Source organism: Thalassophryne amazonica, chromosome 13, assembly GCF_902500255.1.
Source record: "Thalassophryne amazonica chromosome 13, fThaAma1.1, whole genome shotgun sequence".
NCBI lineage: Eukaryota > Metazoa > Chordata > Actinopteri > Batrachoidiformes > Batrachoididae > Thalassophryne > Thalassophryne amazonica.
The window spans coordinates 46,724,332-46,746,642 of NC_047115.1; the positions used below are offsets into that span (position 1 = coordinate 46,724,332).

The 22,311-nt window shown below is 41.3% G+C and overlaps 2 protein-coding genes across 2 annotated transcripts in view; one reads left to right on the forward strand and one right to left on the reverse strand.

Moving 5' to 3' along the window:
* Positions 1-535: 535 nt before the first annotated feature.
* On the forward strand, positions 536-19,764 carry msh6 (mutS homolog 6 (E. coli)). Its single transcript, XM_034185569.1, is given in 29 exon segments — positions 536-922; positions 3,946-4,148; positions 5,265-5,434; positions 10,791-11,150; positions 11,152-11,268; positions 11,271-11,552; positions 11,554-11,577; positions 11,579-11,682; positions 11,684-11,777; positions 11,779-11,916; positions 11,918-11,993; positions 11,996-12,129; positions 12,131-12,212; positions 12,215-12,288; positions 12,290-12,339; positions 12,341-12,404; positions 12,406-12,586; positions 12,589-12,910; positions 12,912-13,372; positions 14,856-14,884; positions 14,886-14,912; positions 14,914-14,983; positions 14,986-15,072; positions 15,075-15,135; positions 15,279-15,397; positions 15,491-15,580; positions 15,671-15,825; positions 19,389-19,588; positions 19,662-19,764. Coding segments are annotated over 29 exon segments (4,122 nt in total). The 5' UTR covers positions 536-656; the 3' UTR covers positions 19,744-19,764.
* A 68-nt stretch (positions 19,765-19,832) lies between these two features.
* fbxo11a (F-box protein 11a) overlaps positions 19,833-22,311 on the reverse strand; it is a 42,397-nt gene continuing 39,918 nt past the window's right edge. Inside the window, 2 exon segments of the mRNA XM_034185570.1 lie at positions 19,833-21,364; positions 22,184-22,282. Coding sequence (XP_034041461.1) covers positions 21,235-21,364; positions 22,184-22,282 — 229 coding nt within the window. The 3' untranslated portion in view covers positions 19,833-21,234.

Sequence of the window (22,311 nt, forward strand, 5' to 3'; positions counted from 1 at the left end):
ACACAGTGCCTCGATTGTCAGAGACCATTATACAAATCAGCATTTTTCCATCCAGTTTTCTTTAGATGAGTCAGGGGATGAATATATGAACATTTGCAAATCACTGCATGTGTTTAGACTTCATTTACATTAATCATTAAAGAATCCAACTGTGTGGTAAATCATTCTGGAGTCGGTATAGATCTCAAAAACTGAGTCACTGTGCAAGAAGCAGACTAGTGAGGGAAGCCACCAAGATCCACATAGCAACTATATCTGTGGCTGTGATTGGAGAAACTGTGCATAATGCAACTTTTGTCTGATGCATCATCAGTCATAGCATTATTTTGGAGAGGCTCAGAGAAGGATTTTCATGCAAGAATGCAGATCACATCTAGGCTGATGAAACCCTTTCATTTAAAGAACAAACGTGAACGGCATAGTCCTGCTAATAAAGTTGTATTTTTTTTATTTTTTTTAATGTAGCGTTTACGCCACATGACTCCCTCGTTGTGGTTTCCTCAATTGTCATTGGAGGAATTGGAAGGACACGCCCACTGGGCCCTGAGCGTGTCTTTCCCGCGAAGAAGACGCCCCTCCCTCCCGTCTTCTAGCCGCTGAGTAGCAGCTGGTTGTTGGGTTATGGTGTGCGTTTAGGAACGGTTTATTTTTAAGCCATGGCTAAGCAAAGTTCAATTTTTAATTTCTTTACCAAGTCTCCTCCACCGGTCTCCAAGCCGAAACCCAGTCCTTCTCCGACCGAGGCGGACCTGCCGTCCTCCATCCACAAGAAGAATTCCTCTCCGAAAGAAGAGGCCAAAAACATTCTGACGCCGCAACAGACCAACAAACCCGTCAAAGTCAAACCAAAAAGTAGTTCCAAGTCTTCCAAAGGTGGATTCAAGAAGCTGTTTGGCAACAAGGCCTCAGAAACCAAAGAAAGGTAAGTGGACGACGGGAGCAGTGTAATTGCTGGAGTCGCATCGTTTCCTTCCTCTCCCGGAGGAATCTGCCTGGCAAATTAAAACAGCTACATCATTTATATTATTATTTTTTAATTATCATAAAAGCTACAAAGGTGTCTATACGTTTTTTGTCGTTTCAGTTATTTGTCGGTCGTAAATCAAATGCTATCACATTAGCTTCATGTGTTTGAGACATTGTGCTTCATGTTGACATCACGTTAACTCGAGTGATTTGTTGTGTCGTTTTGTTAAACTAGAAATTCTGTATTAAGAAATTACTTGTGTAAAAATTCCACACTGGTCTTAATAAACTTGTACGAGTAAATCCTCTTGACTGTAAGCATTAGCTTAAGGGGAAATTTACATTTTTCAGCCTGGGCTTTATTTTTTAGAAGTCGTGGAATTCATCCTTAAACTCTGGACAAAATGAACTTGATCATTGCACTATTGATTTCAGATGCAAACATCTTCATGTTCTAATTGCACACGTAACTTAATGGCATGGGGCAACCCCCCAAAAAAAAACATTGTTTCCAAAAACACAAGTTTTTGGTAGCATGGAGAGGATCCTTACACTAAATGTGAAGACACTTTTTAAAAAGACATTTATACACTGAGGTGCTTACCTTAACCTCGTAGTCATCCCAGGGCACTACTGTCCGCTGAGTGATTCTAAGCTGTCTACCAATGAGGGGTTTGGTTTTAGTGAACAGGCTCCTCATCAAGCACCTTTGTAATTACTCCCTGTTGAGCAGAGCAGGTGAATGGACTGGAGGCTAAGGTAAGCGGATAAATGTATAGTCAATCAGAGTATGTGTTTTGCAGTGATGAGATAATGGTCACTATGCCGCCAGCTAGGCTGGCTAAAATAGACAAGAATACAGCAGGTAAAATACGTATCAAACGCATCACCATTCTTCTCAGTAAATACATTTCTAAAGGTCTTACCACATGAAAGTTTCACTAGACGTCTGTAACAGCCCAAGTAATCTACATATGCAAATAAAACAAAACAAATAAGTACAGAAATTATTTTTTTGTACAATAAAATAGAATGACGCCGGGACAAATTATTGACTATGCTAACTGAAATTTATTTAATACTTTGTACAAAAGCTTTTATTGGTAATGACAGCTTCAAAATGCCTCCTGTGTGGAGAAACTAGTTACATGCATTGCTCAGGTGTGATTTTGGCTGTCTTAAAATCTTAAAGGCTGCAGTGACCTCTTCCATAAGCTCTGCTCTTTAGTTGTTTTCATAGATTTTCTTTGGATTCAGGTCAGGTTGGGTCATTCTAGCAGCTTTATTTTTATTCTCTGAAATTAATTGAGTTTCTTTGGCTGTGTGTTTGGGATCATTGTCTTGTTGAAATGTCCACCCTTGTTTCATCTTCAGCAGCCTGGTAGATGGCAGCAGATTTTTATCAAGGATGTCTCTGTACATTTTTCTATTCATCCTTCATTCAATTATATAAAGTTTGCCAGCGCCATATGCTTAAAAGCAGCCCCACACCATTATGTTCCCACCTCCAAACTTCACTGTTAGTATGGTGTTTTTGAGCCGATGTGCAGTGCCATTTGACCTCCAAACATCTGTGTATTATGGCTTCAAAATAGTTCAATTTTGGTCTCATCTGACCAGACAGTATTCTCCTGTTATGTCATAGGCTTGTCTAAATGTTATGCAGCAAACTTTAGGAGCTTCACCATGCTTTTTCTTCAGCAATGAAGTGTAGTGAGTGTGCACACAGGCCATGGCAGTTGAGTGTATTAGGCCTACTTATTGTTTTCTTTGACAGTTATTCCATTGCTCTCCACAAGTGGCCCTTGGCTCTTGGACTACTGTTCTGATAATACTTTTCACTCCTCTGTCAAAAATCTTGCAAGGAGCACCTGGTCATGGTCGGTTTATGGTGAAATGATGTTCTTTCCACTTCCGGATTATGGCCCCACCAGTCCTTATTGGAGTATTCAGAAGTTTAGAAATCCTTCTGTAACCAATGCCATCCACATATTTTGCAACAATAAGGTTGCGAAGATCTTGAGAGATTGTTACGCCTTGGTAATGACACACTTTTTATAGGCCATCAGTTGAGCCTGAACAAGCTGATGTTAATTTGCACTGACAGGGGGGAGGATTGCTTTCTAATCAATGATAGATTTCTTGGTTTTTCCATGTCTTTTTGCACTTCCCTTCATGTTTTCAAGACTTTTTTTCCTGCATCATTTCACATTATTACCACATAACTTAATTTCAGTACTTGTTTGGTTTGATTTTATGTGTTGAATTGTTACTCACATCTGGTGGAAATTTAATGTCAATAGCACCTTAAGAAATATATTAACTGAGAAAAAATGGGTGATGTGTTGAATACTTACTTTAAGTGTATATACTGTGGTATATTTTATGCAAATGTTGAGTGACAGAACCCGTCTTACGAGATGTTAGTATGAAAACTAACAACACAGAAACGTCACTGTGAAAGAGGTTCGACTGAAACAAATCAGTGTATGGAGAAAAAACTCATAGTAACAGTGTCAGGTTTTCCTTGTAGTTTATAACATGTCATTAAACATTGTGCACATTAATGCCATGTGAATATGAGCTGACACCTTCTACTTGTTTCCCTCATTTGTTGCAATGTGACCGTAGGGTTGCATTTGATGAGGTAAACATTAATGTAATTTATTTATTCATTTTATATAGCACCAAATCACAACAAAGCTGCCTCAAGGTGCATTACACAAATAAGGTCTAACTTACCAACTCCTAGAGCAAGCACGTAGGCAACAATTGTAAGGAAAAACTCCCTCTGATTTGAGGAAGAAACCTCAAGCAGACCAGACTCAAAGGGGTGACCCTCTGCTTGGGCCATGCTACCGACACAATTGTCAATACAAATATACAAGAAATTTTGTAAGTTTAAATTATGTAAGTTTACCTCTGTAGGAACCCTTTCCATGCCTCTCTTGTTGTTGTGATTATTATTATTCTGTCCAGTTCTTCATGCACATTCAGTGCTGGCGCCATCGTGTGGGCAAAACTGGAAGGACACCCATGGTGGCCATGCATGGTGGTTCCTCAGCCGCTCAGTGGAAAGCAGATGAGAGGCTGTGGACGAGACCAGCGCATCCATGTCCACTTCTTTGATGAACCTCCTACTAGGGGATGGGTCAGCACCAAATACATTCGTGAATACCAAGGTTGGTTAAAGTTAGTCTCTTAATGAATATTAGTCTTTTACTAGCTGAGTCTACCTAAAATTTATGGTCATGTTGTGGCTGTAATGTGTGTTGTTCTCTTTGGAAGCTACCTGGCTTTCTGTTCAACTTGCAATGCATCCAGAAAGTATTCACACTTTTTCCACATTCCAACATAGAGTAAATTGATTTGTTTCCCTCACAATTCTATCGACAACACCCCATAATAACATGAAAAAAGTTTTATTTTTGCAAATTTATTAAAAAATTTTAAAAACTAAGAAGTCAAACATACATAAGTATTCATACCCTTTACTCAATACTTTATCGATGGACCTTTGGCAGCAATTAGTGACAATGTGCCTTTTATTAAGAGGTGGCTTCTGTCTGGTCACTCTACCATATAGGCCTGATTGGTGGATTGCTGCAAAGATGGTTGTCTCTTCACAGAGGAATGCTGCAGCTCTGACAGAGTGACCGTCAGGTTCTTGGTCACCTCCCTGACTAAAGCCCTTCTCCCCTGATCGCTCGGTTTAGACGACTGGCCAGCTCTAAGAAGAGTTCTGGAGGATCTGAACTTCTTCCATTTACGGATGATGGAAGCCACTGTGCTTATTAGGACCTTCAAAGCAGCAGAAATGTTTCTGTACCCTTCCCCAGATTTGTGTCTCAAGACAATCCTGTCTTGGAGGTCTACAAACAATTCTTTTGACTTCATGCTTGGTTTGTGCTCTGACATGCAGTGTCAACTGTGGGACCTTTATATATATATATAGGCAGGTGTGTGCCTTTCCAAATTATGTCCAATCAACTGAATGTACCCAGATGGACTCCAATTAAGCTATGGAAACAGGATGCACCTGAGTGCAGTTTTGAGCTTCATGACAAAGACTGTGAATACTTACATACATGTGAGTTCTTAGGTTTTTTAATTTTTTTAATAAATTTGCAAAATATCAAAAAAAAATTTCACATTATGTGGTATTATGTGTAGAATTTTGAGGAAACAAATATTTTATCTATTTTGGAGTAACAACATAAAATGTGGAAAAGTGAAGTGCTGTGAGTACTTCTGGATGCACTGTAAATGAAGATTTACCTTGTTGACATCTTTTACAGGCTCTGACAGTAGCGATGCTAAAATGGGAGGATTGTTCTTCAGTGGGAAACCTGTAATTCAACGTGCAATGGAGCTCGCTGACCGTGTTTTGTTTGACAGCCCAAACAAAAGGTTACAGTTACCTTGCTGCATGGATCCATCAGATGAAGAAGATGATGAAGACATGGAGGTAACATCAAGATTGCATTTTAAATTTATCAGAGGTTTGAAATTTGCAGTCCCGGGCGGCCCCATCCAGCACTGCAAATTTCCACCTGGCTCTCTGGTTCAAATTGGCTGTGCCACCCAGCACAGAATTTCTAAAAAATTAACTGAAATGTTGCTGAAAATGTAACATTTCAATTGTATTTCAAGCTTATAGAGTCATAGGTTTGCGATTTTAAACCAATAATTAAAGTGATAAATATATTTCTCATTTTCTTCATATCAAATTGCAAACAGCAGAGATCAGAGAGTCAGTGTGTTCTGTGGCCACAGAGCTGTGAACGGCAGCAGCTGAAAACAGCATCTCTGCTGCGCTCTTAAAAAAAAATATCCTACCATGAAAATTCTACATTAAATAATCATCTGTATCTGATGATATATTCAGAAATTTTTCAGTTGAAAGGCTTCATGTTTCCAAAAAGCTCCACGTTTCAAAAACAGCGGGCATGTGAGTGATCAGAGGGGGGAGACAGAGAGAGAGCAAGGGGAGGAGGGGCACAGCATCAGTGAAATAGGTGAAAAATTGATTCACAAAGTTTGTCATTTAAAAAGGCAGGTTGGATAAATCAGTCCAGGTTCAGCTCTTGTTCAAACAAGGCAATTAGGTGTTTATATATATATATATATATATATATATATATATGAGGTCTATTAGAAAAGTATCCGACCTTATTATTTTTTTCAAAAACCATATGGATTTGAATCACGTGTGATTGCGTCAGACAAGCTTGAACCCTCGTGCGCATGCGTGAGTTTTTTCATGCCTGTCGGTTGCGTCATTCGCCTGTGAGCGGGCTTTGAGTGAGGTGTGGTCCACCCCTCTCGGCGGATTTTTATTTCGAATAAATGTCTGAACAATTTGGAGCTTTGCTGCATCAATTTTTTTCCAGAAACTGTGAGAGACCTCCAGGTGGACACCGTTCGAAAAATTAATATGGCTTTCAGGGACGATTTTATGGGGATTAAACAGATTAAGGAGTGTTACTGCCACTTTAAGGACTGCCCACAACTCCTGAGAGCGCGGCGCGCTCCCAGCCCCCATCGACAGGCTGACACCCCGCTGAAACAACCAGATCATTTCCAACGTAAAGGCTTTGTTGAGCCGGGACCTCGTCTGACTTTCACAAAAAGGCAGAAGATGTGGACATCAGCACTTTTTCCAGCACATTCCACCGTTACAGGAGTTTTTTTCATGGAAAGAAAAGCGGAGGGATGCGCCACGGAGCCGTTCATTACGCGGGACAAAACCACCTCGGTGTTGGTCTCTCAGGACAGCTTTCAGGTGGATTTCAGACGGATTCCAGTTGCTTTCCAGTCGTGTGAATATACGATTGTGACTGTGCATGAGCTGGACATGCCAGAACATGTCCTGTGAGGCTTCATCACGGTGTTTCTTTGCGCCGAGCGGCTGCGCGACGCGCAGAACTCCTCCGCGCGTCTGTCTTAATGTGCCGAAAAGGTGGTGATGTCCACGTCTTTTCAAAATTCCTGTGCTATTCAGATGACATACCAGATCAAGACAGCGTCCAGTTTAAAAATGAATGGCACATTTCACTGTTACAGGAGTTTTTGTCATGGAAAGAGAAGCGGCTCCACCGCGCGTCGCTGTACAGCCGCGCGGTGGAGCCTTCTGCCTTTTTGTGCAAGTCAGACGAGGTCCCGGATCAACAAAGCCTTCACGTTGGAAATGATCTGGTGGTTTCAGGGGGGTGTCAGCCTGTCGATGGATGCTGGGAGCGCGCCGCGCTCTCGGGAGTTGTGGGCAGTCCTTAAAGTGGCAGTAACACTCCTTAATCTGTTTAATCCCCATAAAATCATCCCTGAAAGCCATATTAATTTTTCGAACGGTGTCCACCTGGAGGTCTCTCACAGTTTCTGGAAAAAAATTGATGCAGCAAAGCTCCAAATCGTTCAGACATTTATTCGCAATAAAAATCCGCAGAGAGGGTGGACCAGTGCTCACACAAAGCCTGCTCACAGGCGAATGACGCAACCGACAGGCATGAAAAAACTCACGCATGCGCACGAGGGTTCAAGCTTGTCTGACGCAATCACACGTGATTCAAATACATATGGTTTTTGAAAAAAATAAGGTTGGATACTTTTCTAATAGACTTCATGTGTATGTGTGTATGTATATGTATATATATGTATATATATATATGTATTTATTTATTATTCATTTTTTTAAGAAAAAGTCAAATTGTTGAAGAAAAAAAAACCCCAAACTGTCAGGATAACAGAAAAACTACCTGCTTCAGTGGATTAAAAGCTACTGTGTATCGTTTTTGAAGAAGAGACTGAATGCTGTGTCCATTAAATAATGTGTTTTTAATATTTTCAGCATTATTTAATTTATTAACTTTGAGAGAAACATGCAAAAAAGAACTTTGATCTTACAAATATTACAACATAAACATAATTTTTTGTTTATTATTCTTGTTTTTAATGCATCTAAAACCACCCAAAATAGTTAAAATAAGCTGCGAATAATGTTTCAGGGTATAAAACCCTAAGCTATGAGCCACGATCACATAATTTACCCAGCACTAAAATTGTCCTAGCTAGACCCTGCAGGCAGTATTCACCCATGCTTTAAAAGATGTGTTCTAACTAAAACTTGGCTAAGTTCTGGTTTTGTTTAAAACATTCTTAGTTTACCAGCAAGAGTGCACATTAAAACTTATTTTTTCCATAAATATTGTACATACGAGGTCTATTAGAAAAGAAACCGACAGTTTGTATTTTTTTTAAAACTATATGGATTTGAATCACGTGTGATTACATCAGCCAAGCTTGAACCCTCGTGCGCATGCGTGAGTTTTTCATGCCTGTCGGTGACGTCATTCGCCTGTGAGCACGCCTTGTGGAAGGAGTGGTCCAGCCCCCTTGTCGGATTTTCATTGTCTGAGAAGGTGCTGAGAGACTGGCACTGTGCTGATCAAAATTTTTTCAAGAACTGTGAGGCACATCCGACTGGACACCATTCGAGAAATTCAGCTGGTTTTCGGTTGTAAATTTTTAACGGGGAGAGATTTTGGATTGTTTCTATCGCTGTAAGGACTTCCCACGGAGCGGGGGACGCGCTCAGCGCTCCAAGGCGACGGTATCCTGTTTCAAGCTGAAAACCTCCAAATTTAAGCCTCTATGACCCCAGGACGTCGTGAGAGAACAGAGAACTTTCAGAAGAGGTCAGAATCAGCAGTTATCGGACATTCCACTGTACAGGAGATTTTTTTTTAATGAAAGACGCAGCACGCCTGCCACAGGAAAAACACCTCCGTGTTGATAACCATTTCTAAAATCCAGGCGGATTTTGGTGGCTTTCAGTTGAGTGAGTATCTGAGAAATTGTTTAACAGCAGGGCATGTTCCAACTTGTCCTTAAGGCTTCCAACGGAGGTGTTTTTCCTGTGGCGGGCGACGCGCCAATCCGTCCGCACGTCTTTCATTAAAAAATCTCCTTTAACAGTGGAATGTCCGGACAAACTGCTGATTCCGACCTCTTCTGAAAGTTCTCTGTTCTCTCACGACGTCCTGGGTCAACAGAGGCTTAAATTGGAGGTTTTCAGCTTGAACAGGATGACAACGTCTCCTTGGAGCGCTGCGCGACGTCCCACTCCGTGGGAAGTCCTTACAGCGATAGAAACAATCCAAAATCTCTCATCAGCCATTAAAATTTACACCGAAAACCAGCTGAATTTCTCGAATGGTTGTCCACTCGGATGTGCCTCACAGTTCTTGAAAAAATTTTGATCAAGCACAGCGCCAGTCTCTCAGCAACTTCTCAGACAAGAATTCCGACGAGGGGGCTGGACCACTCCTTCCACAAGGCGTGCTCACAGGCGAATGATGTCACGACAGGTGTGAAAAACTCTTGCATGACCACGGGGGTTTCAAGCTTGGCTGATGTAATCACACGTGATTCAATCCATATGGTTTTTTTAAAAAAATAATAAGGTCGGATACTTTTCTCACAGACCTCGTATACAGCAAAGTAACTAATGGATTCAGGTGAACCAGCGAATTTTGTCTGTTAAAATCGAAATCTGTTATATGTATAAATGGACAAAATCCCTTATATGTATGTAACGGATTAGTTACAGCCAGGAGGTGCTGAACGATCTACAGGGAGTCCCCCAGCACCAATTAATTTCCTTGATTAAATGCCTGATATTGAATTGGGACCTTACTCACTTAATGACCGGGTCAAAACTTCATCTGAAAAAAAATAAATGCCTGTGTTAAATAAGTGCCGGACATTATGTGCATTAAAAGATTACATTTGGTCAAGTCTCTTTTCTATGTCTGCTATAGAGTGGTACCTTAAAATTCTAAAGCCTGTTTCATGCTTTTCCAGCTCTGGCCATGCACTGGCATTGACATGCACATTACCCTTTTAAAGTTCCCCATCACGTGTTTATGCAGTTTGCCACAGGAACAGTGGCTTTTTCTGGATGAATTGTCCTTCATCGAGGCTCCACTTTTTATACAGTCAACATCCAAACCAATGATATGGTACGTACAATTTCCTTCATGAATTGCAGGTCATTTGAGTGTCTTTTTCCAACTCAGTGTTATGAAGTTGAACATATTTGCAGACTTTTCTGTCAAATGTATTTGATCCATAATAAAATATGATGGGAGAGAAAGGAGTGAAACTGAAAAAGTGACAAGTCACAGCCCTTTGCGGTTTCCGTCATTTAGCAGGTGCACAGGTTCACAGCTCCGCAGAGGGCTCTGATCTAAAGCGGTTTGGTTCGTCACACTCAGGGATATGTGTGAAACTTAACACTATATTACAGTGCAGGCAGCAAGCAGCATCTTGTTAATAATCACTGGCCTTAAATTACACCCTGCCTCGTTTAGGTCCCGTGTCTGAGCATGGTTTGAAAAAATAAATGGCCTGGCTTTTAATCAAGGAAATACAGTACCCACTTTCCTCGTATTGGCAAATGTCAATGCTGATCTTCAATTCATAACTTTGTTACTGGACACATCCAGACTGTTCTGCCTGGTACATGTGAGGGGCTTTTAATGGGAATACATTACGATGGAGCGGGGTGTTTTATCCAATGTGAGTGAAAGTCCATTATGCAAATTGGGTATATACGGTGTGTATTACATGGAATACCATCCAGAAGCATTGGAATGTTTCCTTTTGTTCGGTTAGTGCGACTATCCGGTTTATACAGTGATGTTTAGGTGAGTTTTACTGTACTCCTAAAAATTAGGAATAGTAGTATTACAAAGTGTTTTGGATGTAATTGCTGATGCAGGTTTGGTTTCTTAAATAACCTCCCATTGTCTGTATTTTATCAGCTTGACAAGTCAACTGTGACCGATGAAGACGTTGGTGATGAGACTGAAGAGATGGATGAGGATGTTAAGCCATCTGTAGTCAGTCGACGTTCTTCCCATGCTCCAAAGGAAGAGAAAAATAAGGCCAAGCGGCGTCGCATTATTGTCGCTTCGGACAGTGATGGGTCAGACGACGAGTTTAAACCAGAACATGCTTCATCCAGTAGTGAAGATGAAGAGGAAGAAGGGGTAAATAGTGATGATGAAAAGGAGAGCACAGAAGAGTCAGAAGAAGAAAGCCCCATCAAGCCTGTGAAGCGCAAACGTCCTGCAGAAAAGTCTGGAATCCCAAAGGCCAGAGTATCCAACACCCCTTTGTCGTGCACCGAAACGAGCTCCAGCTGCTGTTACGGCTGACACCAAGTCTCGACTTTCAGCTTTCTCTGCTCCCGAGAGCTTTGAGAGCCAGACATCCGGCTCAGGTGCCACTGGTGGTGCCACACAATTTGGGACCATGAGAAGCTGGAATGGTTGCAAGATGGCAAGAGGAAAGACGGTCGAAGGCGACGCCAGACAGATGATGACTATGATCCTTCTACTTTGTATGTACCTGAAGATTTCATTAACAGAGTCACTCCTGGCATGCGTCGATGGTGGCAGCTGAAATCAGAGATGTTTGATACGGTAATTTTCTACAAAGTGGGAAAGTTCTATGAGCTCTACCACATGGATGCTGTGACTGGAGTCAGTGAATTGGGCCTAACTTTTATGAAAGGCACGTGGGGCACATTCAGGCTTTCCAGAGATCGGGCTTTGGTCGTTTTTCAGATGTCCTGGTTCAGAAAGGCTACAAAGTGGCTCGAGTGGAGCAGACAGAAACACCTGAGATGATGGAGGCGCGCTGTAGACCATCATAAAGCCACTAAATTTGATCGTGTGGTGAAGAAGAGAGAGGTGTGCAGGATTATCACCCGTGGGACCCAAACCTACAGTGTGCTGGACGGTGCGCTCGTCCGAGAGTCAGAGCAAGTTCCTGCTGAGTTTAAAGGAGAAAGCTGCAGAGGAAAGCTCCGGTCGTTGCCGCACATATGGGGTGTGCTTTGTAGATACGTCTGTGGGTTACTTCCACATAGGTCAATTCCGAGAAGGACCGTTCATGATCACGTTTGCGCACTCTGATCGCACACTTTGCCCCAGCGGAGGTGCTGTTTGAAAAGGGGAACCCATCGTGGAAACACGCAAAATCCTCAAAGCTTCTCTCTCTGCTGCCATGCAGGAAGGCTTGAATGCAGGCAGCCAGTTCTGGGATGCCCAGAAGACTCTTAAAACCCTTTCAGAAGAGAATTACTTCAGAGACACGGACTACCGAGGATCAAGAGATGTGGAATAGTCTTCTTTCCTGTTCTTCTAAAAAGATGACTTCTGAGAGTGATTCATTATGTCTTACCCTAAGGAGGGCTACGAGCTGGCACTGTCAGCATTGGGTGGATGCATTTTCTACTTGAAGAAGTGCTTGGTAGCACCCCCCCCCTGAGCTTCTGTCTTTGGCCAACTTTGAGAATATGTTCCCGTGATGTGGAGCTGGAGAGAAAGCAGCAGGGTCCAGCCAGTTTTTTTGCTCAGACTCGCCAGCGCCATGGTTTTGGATGGAGTGACTCTTGCAAACTTAGAATATTCCAGAATGGGTCAGGCGGGTTCAGAAGGGACACTGTTTAGAGCGTTTAGACACCTGCTGTACTCCATTGGCAAGAGGCTCCTCAAACAGTGGGTCTGTGCCCCTCTGTGTAACCCTACATCTATTGGGGACAGACTGGATGCAGGGAGGATCTGATGGGGATTCAGGCCCAGGCTACTGAGGTTTCGGAACTGCTGAAGAAGCTCCCGGATTTGGAGCGTCTTTTGAGTAAAATCCACAGCATTGGCACTCCTCTGAAGGGCCAGGACCACCCTGACAGCAGAGCAGTTCTCTACGAGGAGGTCACCTACAGCAAACGCAAGATAGCAGACTTCCTTTCAGCGCTGGAAGGGTTCAAAACTATGCAAGAGGTCATTTCTGTCCTTGCTCCAGTTTCAGGTGACTTTCGCTCCACATTGCTCTGTCAAGTGGTCACTCTGAAAGATGAAAGAATGGCCTCTTTCCAGACTTTCTGCTGAACTCACACGTTGGGAGACGGCCTTCGACCACCAGAAAGCTCGTACAACTGGTGTCATAACCCCCAAGGCCGGGTTTGATCCAGAGTACGACCAGGCTGTGACAGGAATCAAGAGCTGTGAGCGAGAGCTGCAGGACTACCTGGATAGACAGAAGAAGAGGTTGGGGTGTAAAAGCATGGCCTATTGGGGCACCGGCCGAAACCGCTACCAGATGGAGGTGCCCGATAGTGTTTCAGAGAGGAACACCCCTGAGGAGTATGAGCTAAAGTCCACAAAGAAGGGCTGCAAGCGTTATGTGACAAAAGAGACCGAACGTTTGTTTTCAGAGCTACAGAGTTTTGAGGAGAAACGTGATGCTGCCCTTAAAGACTGCATGAGACGGCTCTTCTACAACTTTGACAAGAACTACAGGGACTGGAAGACCAGTGTTGAATGCATGGCGGTGCTGGGTAATTATGTCAAATTTACCATTGCTGTAGATAAATGATTCTGCAGAAAATAAGTAAAATTTTATTTTACAGCAAACCAAGTGTCGACTCAAGCATGCCAAGTGACACTTGAGCATTCCAAAATGGTTCTGTTGGGCTGAATTTGGAAAAAACTTTGCATTGCAATTGTGTGTGCTAAATTCATTTCCTGCAGCTGTCAGCGGTGCACTTTCACAGTGGGTTCCAGCCGGTGTTATTCAGTCATATAATCCAAGCAGTTTGTTTTTCTCAGTCATGAAAAATTGCAGTTTGATGGCATTTGCTCACGACAGAGATTATTGCAGAATAGGGGTTTAACTATTGATTAGTTGTTTGGTGAAAAAATATTAATTGACCAAAGCCGGAAAATGACATTCTCAAATGTTTTCTCCACAACACAAAAATAATTTACTGTCACAGAGCTGTAAAGAAACCTGAAAATGCACACAATTAAGAAGCTGAAATCAGATATTTGGATTTTTTAATGACTGAGAATGAATACTTGATTATTAAATAGTTGGTGATTAATTATGGATTTATCACTGTAGTTCTGTTGCAGAAATAATTTTCTGCTCCCCCCCTTAATAACATTGTGGGGACATCTTTTACATTTGTCCACAGTTTGTTTTATTATGTACAACAGCTGTGCTGCCTAAATTATCACATCCACTGTTCTTAAATATTGTCAAACATCTGGACATTTTGATGGAGCTCACCATGTCTTAAAAAGAGAAGTTGAGTGTTTTTCCCTTATGCTGTATGTGTGTCTTTCACATTGAGAGTCTAGAGTGGAGCTTAATGTTTTTTTTGTTTTTGTTTTTACTATGCAAAAAAAAGGGGGGGCAGGGTGGCGTCAACAGCACAGTAATGTTAGAAAGTAGTATTTCAATGATGACAAAGTCAGAATAAAAGTTTTAAATGTATATAACATAAATTCAGCAAATTTTCATTATACCTTTCAGACATTTATTATGCAAACACCTTTTGCCACAGTACTGGTTATTAAATAAATCTAAAACGAAATTTTACCATCTAGTTCGGAATGTCTGTATGTGTCCATAGAATTTTGGGACTTTGAGGACATTTAACATGAAACCCAAAACCATGAAGTGATTTTTGCACAATAACAACCTGTTTAACGTCCAAACTAGGACATTAAAACAATGAACTAAATGTTTTTTGATGATGTTCCCAAACTTCTGTTTGATACATACATAGTCTAATAAGGGTGCCCAAGTTTGGTCCTCGAGATCTACCTTCCTGACACTTAGTTGTCTCCCTGTTCCAACCACACCTGAATCCAATGAAAGACTTGTTAGAAGGCTTTTAATGAGCCTTTCATTGGATTTCAGGTGTGTTGGAGCAGGGAGACACGTAAGAGTGTCAGGAAGGTAGATCTCGAGGACTGACCTTGGGCACCCCTGGTCTAATATAATTAACTTTTGTCAATGCAAAATCTTTTCAGATGTCCTGCTGAGCTTGTCTCGCTACAGTCCAGGGCGGTGATGGCCCAATGACCAGGCCCACAGGTGTTGCTCCCAGAAACGGATCAGTTAGCACCTTTCCTTGACCTCACTGCATCCCGTCACCCCTGTTGACCAAGACCTTCTTTGGCGATGACTTCATCCCAAATGATATTTGTATTGCCTGTCCTGGTACTGGTGGAAATGACCAGGATAAAGGGTGTGCTCATGTGTCCTTGTCACGGGGCCAAATATGGGTGGAAGTCTACTCTGATGAGGCAGGTGAGCCATTTATGAATAAATAATGATGCTCACACCTTGGACACGCACTGGTAATCATTAGCGTGTCACATCCACAGTGTGTGCAGATCTGTTTCAAACTTCTGTTTTGCTGAGGTTGGAGATCTTTGCTGTTGATCTTGCAGTGTGGGACTCGTGGTCGTCTTGGCACAGCTCGGTTGCTACCGTCCCTGCTGAGAGCATGCACTCACACCAGTTGACAGAGTCTTCACTCGGCTGGGAGCCTCAGATCGCATTATGGCTGGTAAACATTTGATTTCTGGGACATACACTGTCCAAGACACGGTAGGAAGGTCCACCATTTGAGCTGTTTTGATTCACCAACAGTCTTCTGTAGGAGAGAGCACCTTCTTTGTGGAGCTCAGTGAGACTGCCAGCATCCTACACCACGCCACCACTCACTCACTCGTGCTTCTGGATGAATTGGGTAAATCTTTGTTACAATTGGGAACTTAGGACATCCAGATCAGCGGATCTCCTTGTGTCTTGGGGGTAATTGTTCATGTAAACTGTGTAGGAAGGGGTACGGCCACATATGATGGCACTGCCATTGCCAGTGCTGTAGTAAAGGAGCTGGCTGAGAAGATCTGTTGTCGGACCCTCTTTTCTACACACTACCACTCCCTGGTGGAGGACTACGCCAACAACCCTGCTGTGCACTTGGGACACATGGTGAGTTCAGGAAAAACATGTCGGCATTAACAGCACAAACCAAGTATTTGTACCAACTAGTTAGTTACGATCCCTCAGAGTAATTTAAACAGAAGTCTTTAAGTGAGGTCAGATTACATTTTAACAGCCACAGTCATATCAGTACAGTCAATCCAAATGGGAAAAACTACTGAAATCACATGACCTCCTTCATCCATTCATATGACAACTTTCACTGTTTGACGCTGCGTGTGCACATTGACCAGCACTGTGCTAAACCTTCATTTATAGTGACGGGATAAGTTCACTGAAAAAGCAGGTGCCACTGATGGAACTGTACATGCATGCAAGAGCAAATTATTATTGGCACACATTTCAGTTGTTTGCAGATTAATAATTTCACCTGTTTCCTGGACTCTGTACTGTTAACATTCACATCAAGACATATTTGGACAGTGACACAATTTTGTAAATTTACAGTTTATGAATTGCCACAATTTGTAAATAGTGCTTCCATTTTTGGCTCCCCTACGGAATTAGACAAACATTAGGGGTGATTCTGAGCCAGTTTTCTTGAGTTGCGATGGTTACATGAAGTCATTCAATGTCTTTTAGACTTAATTTACATCAGTCATTAAGTAATACAAACTGTACAATAAACTATGGCGTACGCAGTTTTAAAAACTCAGTGATTATGGAAGGAGACTAGCAGGAGAAGCCATCAGTAAAGGAGTTACAGGTTTTGGTGGCAGTGATTGGAGAAACTGCATGGTGCAGTGTTTAATCACTATTCATACAACTTAATGATGAAGTGGCACAGAGTATTTACAATGTGAAATTTCAGCTCATTTGCCAGAAGACACATGGAACAATCTGTCTTAAGGCCCTGACACTTGCACGCACTCTGCCATGCACGAGAGTAAACCATGGTAAAATGTGCGCTTCGTGCAAGCGCGCAAAGAAAATTTTGAAATGTTCAAAATCTCCATCACACATTAATTACATGAACTCCACATGAACATTATGCAAACAAGTCAAAAACACAGCAAGTGCGAGTGATTGCGTCAGAGTGCAGCTCGTCTGAATGATTACAACCCCTGGCAAAAATTATGGAATCACCGGCGTCAGAGGATGTTCATTCAGTTGTTTAATTTTGTAGAAAAAAAGCAGATCACAGACATGACACAAAACTAAAGTCATTTCAAATGGCAACTTTCTGGCCTTAAGAAACACTATAAGAAATCAGGAAAAAAAATTGTGGCAGTCAGTAACGGTTACTTTTTTAGACCAAGCAGAGGGAAAAAAATATGGAATCACTCAATTCTGAGGAAAAATTATGGAATCATGAAAAACAAAAGAACGCTCCAACACATCACTAGTATTTTGTTGCACCACCTCTGGCTTTTATAACAGCTTGCAGTCTCTGAGGCATGGACTTAATGAGTGACAAACAGTACTCTTCATCAATCTGGCTCCAACTTTCTCTGATTGCTGTTGCCAGATCAGCTTTGCAGGTTGGAGCCTTGTCATGGACCATTTTCTTCAACTTCCACCAAAGATTTTCAATTGGATTAAGATCCGGACTATTTGCAGGCCATGACATTGACCCTATGTGTCTTTTTTCAAGGAATGTTTTCACAGTTTTTGCTCTATGGCAAGATGCATTATCATCTTGAAAAATGATTTCATCATCCCCAAACATCCTTTCAATTGATGGGATAAGAAAAGTGTCCAAAATATCAACGTAAACTTGTGCATTTATTGATGATGTAATGACAGCCATCTCCCCAGTGCCTTTACCTGACATGCAGCCCCATATCATCAATGACTGTGGAAATTTACATGTTCTCTTCAGGCAGTCATCTTTATAAATCTCATTGCAACGGCACCAAACAAAAGTTCCAGCATCATCACCTTGCCCAATGCAGATTCGAGATTCATCACTGAATATGACTTTCATCCAGTCATCCACAGTCCACGATTGCTTTTCTTTAGCCCATTGTAACCTTGTTTTTTTTCTGTTTAGGTGTTAATGATGGCTTTCGTTTAGCTTTTCTGTATGTAAATCCCATTTCCTTTAGGCAGTTTCTTACAGTTCAGTCACAGACGTTGACTCCAGTTTCCTCCCATTCGTTCATTTGTTTTGTTGTGCATTTTCGATTTTTGAGACATATTGCTTTAAGTTTTCTGTCTTGACTCTTTGATGTCTTCCTTGGTCTACCAGTATGTTTGCCTTTAACAACCTTCCCATGTTGTTTGTATTTGGTCCAGAGTTTAGACACAGCTGACTGTGAACAACCAACATCTTTTGCAACATTGCGTGATAATTTACCCTCTTTTAAGAGTTTGATAATCCTTTCCTTTGTTTCAATTGACATCTCTCGTGTTGGAGCCATGATTCATGTCGGTCCACTTGGTGCAACAGCTCTCGGTGTGATCACTCCTTTTTAGATGCAGACTAACGAGCAGATCTGATTTGATGCAGGTGTTAGTTTTGGGGATGAAAATTTACAGGGTGATTCCATAATTTTTTCCTCAGAATTGAGTGATTCCATACTTTTTTTCCCCTCTGCTTGGTCTAAAAAAGTAACCGTTACTGACTGCCACAATTTTTTTTCTTGATTTCTTATAGTGTTTCTTAAAGCCAGAAAGTTGCCATTTGAAATGACTTTAGTTTTGTGTCATGTCTGTGATCTGCCTTTTTTCTACAAAATTAAACAACTGAATGAACATCCTCCGAGGCCGGTGATTCCATAATTTTTGCCAGGGGTTGTATAACAAGATGTTAAATGTTTCAAACATAATTTTACAGCTGCATACAAGAAGGGGTGAACATGCAACTGTTTTACAAAGCCATTACAAAATAAACATGACAAAAGACTGCTCCAAATATGTTTTCCATCTCATTAAGTGCACGTGAGAAAAGCAGCAGCTAGAGCACTCTTCTGTGATTCCAGAAGCGATTAGAGCCATTTTCAACAGCCAAGTCGAATAGAAAATGATTAATCCACTAGAAAATATTTTATATACGCAGTATCCAGCACACAACACGTGGCAGCCAGTGCAACAAACCACAGCGTCCAGCTGGTAACAACGGGTGAGATCGTCACAGCGATGTGCATGCAAGTGTCAGGGCACCTTTAGATTTGTTCAGTTGTCTGTGTCCCCTGGCAATACAAAGATGCCACTATGTGCAGTATCTCACAGCCATGTAAGCTCACTTGTCTTGATGACTTCCTTCAGTCTCATTTTGTAAGAACTACCTATTCTACAGATTGGCAATACTGTTTGTATTTCTTCAATGATTGATTGTAAATGATGTCTAAGACCCATTCAGTGACTGAAAGTGTTTGTGGATCCACCCCTGTCTTAAATGTCTATAAAAAATAATCTTTGTCCAGTTATTTGTGGGCTGTAAAAATTGAGGCAAAAGTACAGTATTTTGGTAAAAAAAAAAAAAAAATTAAAACCTTGAATTAAAGCTTTTATCCACATTGCAAGCACATTATTTCAACTTCATTTGAGAAAACAAAATTGTTGCTGTCCAAATACTAGTGTAAACACCCCCGCGTCACCCTTTTCAGGCATGCATGGTGGAGAATGAATGCGAGGATCCAAGTCAAGAGACCATCACCTTCCTGTATAAGTTCATCAGTGGGGCTTGTCCAAAGAGTTACGGCTTCAATGCTGCTCGGCTCGCCAGCCTGCCTGAGGAGGTCATCCAGTCGGGACACAGGAAGGCCAGAGAGTTTGAGAGGAGTACCATCAGCCTCAGACTCTTCAAGTACGTTATCAGTTACACCATGCAGCATGTCATCGTATTAAAGGTTGACGTGTTTTTCCTCCTTCCCTTACAGAAAGCTGTGTCAGTTTGCTGATGAAGCTGCACTCGGCCGCAGTTACTTTGCCTCTCTTGTTGAGATGATAGACACACTGTAATGAACGCACTGCATTTTCTTTTTCCTAAAATTTTGTAGTTTTTGTACCCTTTTGTTCATGGTGCACACACAAAAAAAAATCCACTACTGTAACGATGAATAAAATTTATTTTTAAAAATGACAGTTTCATCTAGGAAATTAAACCCTTTTAATTCACACTAGAGCCTACATAACGGTTATTGAATGTTTCACAATATATTAAGTCTAGATGTTATGATACATGCATACATTTCAGTTCGTATGAGAACCCACAATCACCGGTACACATGAATGGGGTGGGGCCAATGAAACTATAGCGCTGTATATAGATACTTGTCTCAGCTTCAGAAGAGTAAAAGCTTTGGAAATTCTCCAGTAACATCAACAGGGTGAGAAGAAAAGAAAAAAACACCAGGAGATTTATAATCCATTTATATTTAATCAGACTGACCAGTCAAACACTTTTTGTACCATGACTGCAATTTGACTGGTTTGTGAATTTTTGGGGCATTGTCTCATGTTTTTCTTTTTATGTGGTGCTGTATCCCCTCCCCAATGCAAAATAAACAATGCTGTAATTTAAAGTGCATTTTAATACACTGACACTAACCAGCTGAGCTATTTGGTAATTAAGTCCATATGACAATACTATGGCTGCAACAATTACAACACTCAACACGAGTGTGTACCTTTTGACCCCAGGAATTACACAGAATATTAAAACTCATCACAACTGTTAATTTTCACTACTCAAAGACAATATGTGATATTATTACACATAAACCTGTGAAAACACAGTGCAGCTTTTTCCCTGCCTTTATATTGCAAATGTAAAGTCAATGTTGCTGGAGAAAAATGTTTTAGTGTTTTCCTCTTTCACAGAAAGAAGTTAGATACTGCGACATGAGTACAATTACAGCAAGTCTAGGGTATGATAAACAAAAATTAACACATTTAATAAAATAAAGACATTCAAGTACAGTAAGATTTTGCATGAAAATACAAAACTACACAAACATTAAAATCCTCAATATTTTGTCTTGAGAAACATAAGCTGAAGTGCTAGGTCTTTTTTTTTTTTTCCTCCTGTACTTGCTATACGAGCACATCTTGCTCAGCGATGGAAGCACTTTTGTACGGAGGACTTTGCCACCGCATGAGAGAAGTTGTGCCTCTTCTTTCTGAACGTTTGTCCATAGTGAGTCTGTTCCATAAACGTAATCCATGGTCTATACATGACAACAGTATATTGTCCTTTTGAGTTCACAAAAGCAGATGAGCCTCGGTAGCTTTTGTCCATCTCACCAGTTCCTGTTATCTGGTCTGCACGACACATTCCAAACCCTGAGTCAACTGCTTGTTAGCGTCCTGTCCATTGATGTCTTTTCTTAAACATTTGAAGGAAAAGGAAAAAGCGAGGCATCCATAACCAGACCAATTTTTTTGTTTTTTGTTTTTTTTTAGTTCTCCTTTGAACATTTTTTCAGTCACTGTATATGTTTTGTTTTCAGCTCAGTTGTGTTGCAGTGTGTTGGACTCTATAGGAGGAGCTGAGTCATACAGTGTGTCTGTGTCGTGAGTCGGTTCCCCAGCTAACGTGCAAGGATTCGACAGCGTCCCTGCACCGCAGTCACAAAAGAATCTGCCAGCAGAGGGAAAAACAAGGTTAAAACTGGAACTCAACCTGAACTTTTTTTAAAGGCAAAATTGTTTAGCACATTACAGTAATGTGTTAAAGTCTATATATGTGAGTGGGGAAAAAAACATTTCAAATCCTTGAAATAGCTTTGTTTTTTAAGTAAAAAAGAAAAAGAAAAGTACACAGTGCACAGTTCAGTGTGTGTAAAATACTAAGGGTGTTCAGTTGCACTGTTTATTGTTGCACCCCTATTTTCTACCAGCTGGTGGCAGCACTGCACACCTGATTGTAAAGTGTTTTCTGCATAGTTCCCTTTTCCAATCTAGTCTTCTGCAGAAGAATTTGGGCAGCACATCTTGCAACACCTGTCCGCTAGGAAAATTTGACCCCGGTCATGCCTCGTTTCTTGTGGCTATGATCTGTATTACTGTGGACTGACTTCAAATAATACATTAGAAGTGCATTTCTTTAGATTGTCTACAGGTCTCTCCTGAATCACATCTACAACAGATGTGTACATATTGTATCAATACTGACATAAAAGTGAGAAGATCCACTGTTTGTTTTTTTTGTGGCACACCAGGATTACAGGTCTCCGTACTTCTGCTTTTCTCTGATATCTGTTAAATCTATGCATGGGTCACTTGGTAAGAATGCCTTTGGTGATTTGCTCTATTCCAAGTTGAATCACCACCCAGATAATAGTTCAAAAGTCACAATGCCATTACTTTACATGCATTACAAATGGAACCATGCTGCCTTTTTGCTCATGTAGTGACATACTCTGAATCATAGCTATCATATAGTGGGTGCAGATCTGACCTATCGTGTCTGATGAACTCCACATCGTGTCCTTGATGACACTTCTTGATGCAGTTCACACAGATGGCATTACGGTCTGTTGTGTTACAGGTGTGACACCTGTGGGGATTCAAAGTTTGTGAAAATAA